We start from the raw sequence: 9,576 nt of genomic DNA on the forward strand, positions 1-9,576 counted from the left end.
GCCCCATGAGCAACTGCCCAGTTAAGACCGTGAGAGTGGCTAACATACCGCCAGTACCATCAGCGCGAAAGCACGCAAGGCCCATGATCTAACGTCAGCGATGCTGCAATGCCAACATCATTATCAGTCTGAGCTGCCGCAATACCGGCACATGAGTACCGTGACCATTCAGGTCAGAAGTATTCTCGTCGTTATCCACGAAGTTGTAGCCGTGGGAGCCATCAGACGCTGTCCACATCTGGTCCTTGAGGTCAGGATGCGAACTATCCACGCCGGTATCAACGATCGCGAGGATGATCTCTTGAGGAGTCTTGCCAGAATTGTCAACGTTCCTCCAGGCACCATCGATGTTTATCAGCTGCAGATTGTCCTGATATCGAGCCAACGGGTCGTCCGAATCCACATCGGACTTGGGACTGTTGCCGAACCAACCTGCCACTTGTTCAGTTGTATCGGCAATTCTTGCCTCATTTACACCATCAACGATCCTCATCTCAATATTGGGTTCGCATAAGACGTCCAAACCAAGCTCGTCACCAGCTTCCTCGAGGTAGGCCTTCACTTCATCTAAGCTGACCGGACAGTCCTCGGACAGAGTGTCGACACTCTGAACACCAATCATAGCCAATGTGTCAACGGCGTGTGGGTTCTGCAGGCAGCGTTCAACAGCAGCCAATCGGCTGTCACTGAGCCGACGCAAATTGCTCACATTGTTAGCAAGCATGTGAGGGATTGCACTGACGTCAACAGCATCATGCACAATCGATTCTCTGGTTGACGATATTGAGACTACACCACTGGGAGGAGATCGGCGAGTGACCGAGACGAGTGTCTTATTGTCTTTGACGTTAACTGCCTTTCCAAGACCAAAGAGGAATAAGGGGAAGAGTAACAGAAACATGTTAATGGAACTAACTGAAGCAACAGGTCATGCTAGTCTCCACATTAGATGAAAACACGACGGGACAGCGCTACACCTTTTAAAGGCCTATTTCGCTCTCAGTGAAAACAAATCCGTCGGGCGGGGCACCTATGCCATAACCCCAAGAAACGTCTAATTACAACGAGTTCTATCGGACGGGACACCTATGCCACAACCTCAAGATGCGCATCAGTTCAATCAATTTCATCCCGCGGGACACCTATGCCACAGCTCCAACTACAAGCGATTCCATCAGCCGGAGCGCCTATGCTGTAATTCCAAGATATGCCTTAGTACGATCCATTTGGTGGGAGCAAGTGATAGAAAGATTAATTGTGTTTGCACGACCCAACTAACTTCAACTTCCACCAATCGTGGATGTCAGTTTCGCTGCAAAACCGATTTCGCCGACCCCGCCTGAAAACAGTGAATCCTGAAAAGGGTGAAGGGTGAGTGAATCCGTTGTAGGGACTTTTTCTCCCACTAAAGCGGGTGAAAGCCTGACAATAGTGAACAACAAACTCGCCCGCACCGGTATCCTAAATATCAGTAATTTTTCTACCACTCCTTCCCGAACCGATTCAACTTTCAATGATCACACTCTGTCCGGTTGTTTCATATTTGAGTAGTCAACTTGCTCACGGCCACCGCAGCGCTATGGATCACTGAGGACTGGTGCACATATTATATAGATTGTCATCTTTTTCACGCCTAGTTCTTCGTTGCGTGTCTTGAAGCGACTTTTCAAAAGTAGGAGCAACACGAACGGTCTAGTAATAGCTTTTGAGTCACCCTATGCCATGGTTGTGGACAGGAAGTACTGAATGGTGCTCTCTCTTCGGGCTTCGGGATTCGGAAATCCGTGTCGTCTCCAGTCCACTTTTGATCAAATATTTTGTCTTCTGCTCCACTGTTTCATTACGAGGGAGTGAGTTTTCAATCCGTTACCAACTAGCTGAAATACGCGGTTGCCATAAGCAAAGCGTTTGAGTCCATAATAGAGACTATAGAAGAAGTATGGGAACCTTGTTGATGAACAATTCTGGCAGTGCCACAAGGATAAACAGCAATGCATGAGGCAACAGGTCCTAATGCCTGTTCCTCTTGAACATGAACAAATACTTCTATACTTGTGAGAGTATCGTATATCATGAACTTCTATATTGAGCTCCTGGATAGCATTGTATTACGACTCGTGGACCCGGAGTAACTGCTGAGGAGGCGTTCCAGCTGGGTTAGGCAAGCTTACTGGCCCGAGCTGGTCAATACCTCAACCGCCGCGGTTGAACCGCGTCTCAATTACAAAATTACCATGATGATCACAGGATTTGAACCTTGGACAATCGGATACGAGCTCTAACGCCTAACCGCTAGACCAACCAGTCGATTGTAACGCATATGACGTAAGGGGATCTGGGCTGGAATTTGGTTGGCACGCGCTCGTGGCGCGCGCTAGTTCCTTCACTGTTATCAGGGTTCGCGGGGAATTTATTCCGGTTCACCATTTCCAGGATTCACTGTTTTCGCGGACAACCATTTCGCCTGAAGTGGACGGTTTCGGACGCAATGGTGGAGCATCCAATCATGACGTTAGTGGCACTCGTGAAATAATGGGCCTGTTACACAAGGATACTTAATTCAAGGCGCCTTAAATTTAGGGGAAACTCAAGGAGTTACTTAAGGTATACTTAAGGCGTTACTTACGTTTAAGGCGCAATTTGCTCCTACGAAACAGGCCCAATGGCGTGAAGTGCGTGATGGGGACAGAAGAAATACCGTCACTGGGGATCGAATTTGCGACCTGCGGATGAAGCATTACTCTCAACTTTCTCCTTCTGCGTACTGGGTACAGCGTTCGATTCATATGAATGTGCTATAATATAGCTTCACCCGGACACCATGGACACTCTATCCACTGCACAGCCTGAGAATATCCCTCCAAACTATGAAGATCTCCCTCTATTCACACCTCACTCTGCCAAGGCTTCTTGGCTCGCCTACGGCGACTGTGTCCTTTTCATGCTAATAGTAGCCGTTATCGCGGGGCAGTTGATACAACAGAAACGAGCCGAAAGACGTGGAGGAGATGCTGTAATAATGGAGTCGACATGTGGCCACCTCGAATATCTTGGAATCGTACCCTTTGTCTCAGGCCCCGGCAGTGTCGCTCACTGGTAGCCACACGCGCAAGCTCTTCCTTATCGGTTTATGCCTATCAAATCTAGCCAGAGCAGTGAGCATGATCGTCGATGCTGTCGTTCATAATGAGGTTAGAGAGCATGTATGGGAGCATTCTGTCCAGGTTGGGCCCTATCGTAAGCAATACTGTCATCAAACATCATTCATATCAGGGCTGGACCAACTACTGCTTCATGGTCTTCCCTTCTCTGCTCTTCCTCTCAACCTACAGCATCGTTATACTATTCTGGGCTCAAGTAACATCAGTAACCGCAGCTCCTATTATTGTCTTCCCAGGTGTACTATGCAGCCATCTTAGTATCATATCCCTTGTTACGGCCACTCTGCATTTTTTTCAACATTGCAGTGTACTATTCATCGCCTCCAAAGGCTCAATCACTCTTCCTTTCCCCTGCAGATATGGTGTTTTTGTGATTATATCGGCAGTCACTTTCCTTCTCGAAGCGTGGCATCAATATAGTCAGTAAGTTCTAGTAAGTCTAAAAAATCGCCGATTACACTCGTTCACTGGTAGGTACATATTTTTTATAGTGGGTCTGCTTTACCTTCTCTGCGCTATATTATTCTTCTATTACGGGGTGAAAGTCAAGTCCTTGTGTCTTCCATAGAGCCAATCCCTCTCAGATACAGGTAGCGGTGCAGTTGAAAGACCGATCTCGAAGACAGCGCTCAATGGCCGGAGTGTCGCCGACTGAGGCCAGCAATAATCATGCGGTTCTCAGTCGAGTAATAAGCTCTCAATGTTCATCACAACACAGACTCTATCAGGTTCTTATTCTGACAGTGACGTGCCCGCTCATATTTCTCATAAGAGGTATGTTATGTCTACTCTACGGAGTCGGGGTCATGAAGACGTACGGTCCTTCGAACGTTGATCGCCTGGCTTGGGACTCTCTGGTGAGAACTTCTAGTTATCTTTATTCCCTACTGGCGCTTCTAGGTCTACTGTATCACGGAATGGATACCTTCGCTGCTCATTCTTATAGTCTTCTGGCCTGCCACTCGACCTTCTGGTCGAGCTGGAGTCCATGGTGGTGGCTATCAAGTAAGCTAGCTCAGTGTGGCCTTGAGTGTAGGGCAATGATGTCCGTCAACTCAGTCGGATTATGGTAACCTATCCTCGAGCTATGATTCTCTAGTGTCGCCTCTTATCGGATCACACACGGGGTCGAACCAGGATATAGAGGCCAACAGGAAGCAGATTAGGATAGAGCAGGAACAAACGAGGTGTAGTTGGAGAGGGATTCTAGAATGGACGGGAGTACTAGCACTTCTTTGATGATGAAGTCATAGAATGCCTCTCGCTCTAAGGAAATTAGCCAGAGTACAATCATACTGATATGTGCCGAATCAACGCTCTGATTTGGTTTTTCACTGTATCCCTATTCAATCGTCTATTGGACCTGCCACTTGATCGCGTGTGCCTTTGTATTCAATCGCCTATGCCACGACGTCACTGGTGTCTTCTCTGGAATGGCCCATGCTGTAGATAATAATGCCTTGATCAAAGTCGTACCTAAATTACCTCATGCCAATCCCGTGGGCCCTAACAAACCTGCCATCGATTTACCACCTGGAGGCTCAGAGCAGGTAACACTGCAGTCACATGCAATCTGTTAGGTCACATCTCATATCAGGCTAACATTTCGAATGGCCGGAAAGGACGGTCTTGGAGTCATCAGTTACGCGATGTCTGGACAGGTGATAAGGAACAACCTGGGGCTTGGAAAGGGAAGAAATAACATTTCTGTGGTCAGTTGTTGTGATTGTGTTGTATGGGGATAAACAATTGATCGGCGACGAACTTGTTGCCGTAGTCGTAGCTTACGTGCAAGGGTGCTCCCATACTCGAACCTATTTCATCTCCCCACCCACCTGTTGTTTTCGTTGATATTATGCTTAGTATCGTGCATATATTAACATCGACAGCTTTCAATTAGACCAATGCTCAGGGAGAGATGTGCCCCGTGGGAGCTCACCATCAATAATAATCGCAGGATTAAATCAATAATCCTGCGAAATTGATGTTACTGAGGCATGTCTTGGGATGGCATAGTGGCCCCATCCAATGGAATTGATCCTACTAGAACATATCTTGGGATAGAATAGTTTCCCCATCCAGTCGAATTGATCGTTCTGGGGCCCACGTTGGGATGGCATTGTTGCACCGTCCAGCGAGATTGATTGGATTAAGGCACATATTTGGGATGGCATAGTTGCCCTATCCAGCGGAATGGTCTTATTAAGGTTTAATTTGAGGTGGCATAGTTGCCCCATCGAGCGGAATCGATCGTACCATGGCGTATCACGGGATGGCATAGTTGCCCCGGCCGGGGAAATCGATCTCAGTAAGGGCGAAATAGGCCCACTTCATCATGACTTCCCTATCACGTACAACGCGGCGAACATTCCGTTCCTTTGGTCGATGGACGATGATGCTACGGCAGCGCCTTGGTACGGCTGAGAATATGGATAAGGTCAAGGCGGTTGGGAGACGGACATGTAATAACATGTACATGTATTGCGCATGATATGGTCCTCAGTTTACTCGTTTGTTATTATGGGCGGATCGGATGTATGTGCTCAGTGGCTGACTACTGGGAGGATAGAGGAGCCTGACTGGGATAGAGCATTCATATTTGCGGCAGCAGGCAGCGTTTGCATGGTGACCGATTTGGTTCAACCGAAGCACTCTTCACATGGGCAAATTGCATACATTAGTTACCACTGAACAGTCTGTGGGCATTTGTACTGGAACCTCGACTCCCGGGTCGGAAATGGTGGCTGACGAAGCTTGCTACCGAGATGATCACACTGACTCCATTGTAGACTGCTGAACACAAGAGCAAAATACTCTCTATGTAGATACTTCGCATCTCTCATTGGCTTCAACGCATGGGGACGATATCCCAACGCTGACTATACGCTGGTCCGGATAATGGAGGATTGGCCTCTTCTGTACGATGTTCTGGGGCCTGCCACTGAATGCATCGTTTCTTGATACGTCCTCATTCTTCGTCGATCATGTAGATGGCCGCACCTTGAAAAACTCGAGTGAGGAATACTGTATCATGCAAATGTTATCAGGGTCATTTCGGTGTTAATGACGATTATCAGTACAGAGTGTCCAAACTCGTCTGTACTGTCGTTGCGAACTCGCTAGACTTCCAGCGAGGTCCATCTGGTGGTATCTTGATCTGACAAGGCAGTCTCATTCAAATTCCTCGGAACCCATTTCAAACTTGATGAGCTCGGGCGCTAGCCCCCAATTTTATCACCTCGTTGGTGCTGATTCATCATGAGGCGACTCTAGAGAAGAAATGAATAGAGCCGTGATGATTTCAGATGACACGAGTAGCCTTTGAATTAGAAGAGTAGCCTGCCCTCATCCCTGCTAGGTTGTTATTTATCTGATAGATACCGTGATTCGCTTATCGTGATACCACTCTGCCAGACGTTCAACTATTTGATAATAGCACCTCACATGCGCAATTTCTTCCATGGATGTTGTTCGTTTTTATGGAATATTTATGTATCATGGTATGTAAGCTTGCCGCATGACCAGAGAGAAGCGAACATCATCGCAGAGAGAAAGGGTAGGCTTGAGCTCGGAGGCAGTGGTGTGAATGCGGTGGATTTGATCAGCTCGTAAGCGCGGCGACGATAGTCCATATCATATCTACAACCTCCCGCCGGAACCTCGTCGGCTCGTAACGGATGGTCGTCGAACGGAGATCAGTCATAGAGAGTCTCTCAGCTGGAATGCTAAGTGGTGACGACTGAAACATGATCTAGGCTGTGACAAGTTTCTGGAAGTTTCCGGATTACTTCGGGTTAAAAGTGAATCTGATAACTCTCGCTCCTATCTTAGAACGAACCCGTGATTACGTATTGTACCCTTCACAGTCTGCGACGCCTCGTTTACTCGGGGCTAGCAAACAGAGTTCCAGTGAACGGACGATAAGTCCTGATGGTGCTGTGAGACCACAGGTCGACACGCTAATTGTGGACGGAGCATCGTTCACATTGAAGATAATTCTGATTGAGGGGCTATACTCTCCCAGCGGTAGCAGCAATGAACTGTGCCATTATATTCGGGGAATGACGAATGTCGAGTGGGAGTCCTCGGCAGAATATCCCCCGCACGATGCGATTAGATCTGTCTTCAGCGGGGGTTGAAATCCCCACGAAGGATTCAGACAGGTCTCTGTCGAGCGACTCATCTGGGATAACAGGCGAAGTCTCTTGGTTCTCCGTGCAGTTGGAGAACCAGACAGCCACACTGAGGGCGAGAATCAGTGGCTGCTCCTCCGCGAGCATCCATGGGTAGGGACATGATATCACATCAGACTCAATATCTCTTGGATCGCACTGCAGTCTCGCGTAGTTACGTCAATGTGTTGGGCTCGTAAGAGGAATTTCACTTCGTTGAAGATCTTCATTCTAAGTTCCATGAAAATATGGAACTATGGAAATATTCCCATTGTTCGTTGTATCACGAGTCGTGATTCACGACATGCAAAATAGTTGTGATAATCTTGCGTGATCCAAGGAAGCTGCTGTTCAGTAGGTGTGTGTGAATATGATATCAAACCAGACTCAATATCTCTTGGATCACACTATAGTGTCATGGAGTGCGTGTGAATTTGATATCACACCAGACTCAATAGCTCTCGGATCACACTATAGTGTCATGTAGTTAGTAACTACTAGTTACAGCAATATGTTGAGTTCGTGAGAGGAATTTTCCTTCGTTGAAAATTCTTATTGGAACTCGGAAACCCTTTTCATTGCTCATTATATTACGACATATGAAATGTTCGTGATACTCCTGCGCGATGCTAGAGATCTGCTGCTCAGTAGATATGCATGTGAATATGATACCACACCAGACTCAATATCTCTTGGATCACACTATAGTGTCGTGTAGCTACAGTAACTTGCTGAGTTCGTAAGAAGAATTTTCCTTCGTTGAAAATTCTGATTGGAACTCGGAACCCCTTTTCATTTCTCATTATGTTACGACATATGAAATGTTCGTGATACTCCTGCGCGATGCTAGAGATCTGCTGCTCAGTAGATATGCATGTGAATATGATACCACACCAGACTCAATATCTCTTGGATCACACTATAGTGTCGTGTAGCTGCAGAGATGTGTTGAGTTCGTAAGAAGAATTTTCTTTCGTTGAAAATTCTGATTGGAACTCGGAAACCCTTTTCATTGCTCATTATATTACGACATATGAAATGTTCGTGATACTCCTGCGCGATGCTAGAGATCTGCTGCTCAGTAGATATGCATGTGAATATGATACCACACCAGACTCAATATCTCTTGGATCACACTATAGTGTCGTGTAGCTGCAGAGATGTGTTGAGTTCGTAAGAAAAATTTTCCTTCGTTGAAAGTTCTGATTGGAACTCGGAAACCCTTTTCATTGCTCATTATATAACGACATATGAAATGTTCGTGATACTCCTGCGCGATGCTAGAGATCTGCTGCTCAGTAGATATGCATGTGAATATGATACCACACCAGACTCAATATCTCTTGGATCACACTATAGTGTCGTGTAGCTGCAGAGATGTGTTGAGTTCGTAAGAAAAATTTTTCTTCGTTGAAAATTCTGATTGGAACTCGGAAACCCTTTTCATTGCTCATTATATAACGACATATGAAATGTTCGTGATACTCCTGCGCGATGCTAGAGATCTGCTGCTCAGTAGATATGCATGTGAATATGATACCACACCAGACTCAATATCTCTTGGATCTCACTATAGTGTCGTGTAGCTGCAGAGATGTGTTGAGTTCGTAAGAAGAATTTTCTTTCGTTGAAAATTCTGATTGGAACTCGGAAACCCTTTTCATTGCTCATTATATTACGACATATGAAATGTTCGTGATACTCCTGCGCGATGCTAGAGATCTGCTGCTCAGTAGATATGCATGTGAATATGATACCACACCAGACTCAATATCTCTTGGATCACACTATAGTGTCGTGTAGCTGCAGAGATGTGTTGAGTTCGTAAGAAGAATTTTCCTTCGTTGAAAATTCTGATTGGAACTCGGAAACCCTTTTCATTGCTCATTATATAACGACATATGAAATGTTCGTGATACTCCTGCGCGATGCTAGAGATCTGCTGCTCAGTAGATATGCATGTGAATATGATACCACACCAGACTCAATATCTCTTGGATCACACTATAGTGTCGTGTAGCTGCAGAGATATGTTGAGTTCGTAAGAAGAATTTTCCTTCGTTGAAAATTCTGATTGGAACTCGGAAACCCTTTTCATTGCTCATTATGTTACGACATATGAAATGTTCGTGATACTCCTGCGCGATGCTAGAGATCTGCTGCTCAGTAGATATGCATGTGAATATGATACCACACCAGACTCAATATCTCTTGGATCACACTATAGTGTCGTGTAGCTGCAG

At 46.2% G+C, this 9,576-nt stretch overlaps 2 protein-coding genes across 2 annotated transcripts; one reads left to right on the top strand and one right to left on the bottom strand.

Moving 5' to 3' along the window:
- Positions 1-94: 94 nt before the first annotated feature.
- On the bottom strand, positions 95-901 carry Pmar_PMAR026233 (subtilisin, putative; the record flags this gene model as incomplete). The annotated part of the gene is made up of 1 exon (XM_002771696.1): positions 95-901. One exon carries the CDS (start codon positions 899-901, stop codon positions 95-97), a length of 807 nt encoding a protein of 268 aa, XP_002771742.1.
- Positions 902-2,821: 1,920 nt separating this feature from the next.
- On the top strand, positions 2,822-3,595 carry Pmar_PMAR026234 (hypothetical protein; the record flags this gene model as incomplete). Its single annotated transcript, XM_002771697.1, has 4 exons — positions 2,822-3,013; positions 3,075-3,224; positions 3,274-3,357; positions 3,548-3,595. 4 exons carry the CDS (start codon positions 2,822-2,824, stop codon positions 3,593-3,595), a joined length of 474 nt encoding a protein of 157 aa, XP_002771743.1.
- Between the last annotated feature and the right edge of the window lie 5,981 nt (positions 3,596-9,576).

Source organism: Perkinsus marinus, assembly GCF_000006405.1.
Source record: "Perkinsus marinus ATCC 50983 genomic scaffold scf_1104296962554, whole genome shotgun sequence".
Taxonomy (NCBI): Eukaryota; Perkinsozoa; order Perkinsida; family Perkinsidae; genus Perkinsus; species Perkinsus marinus.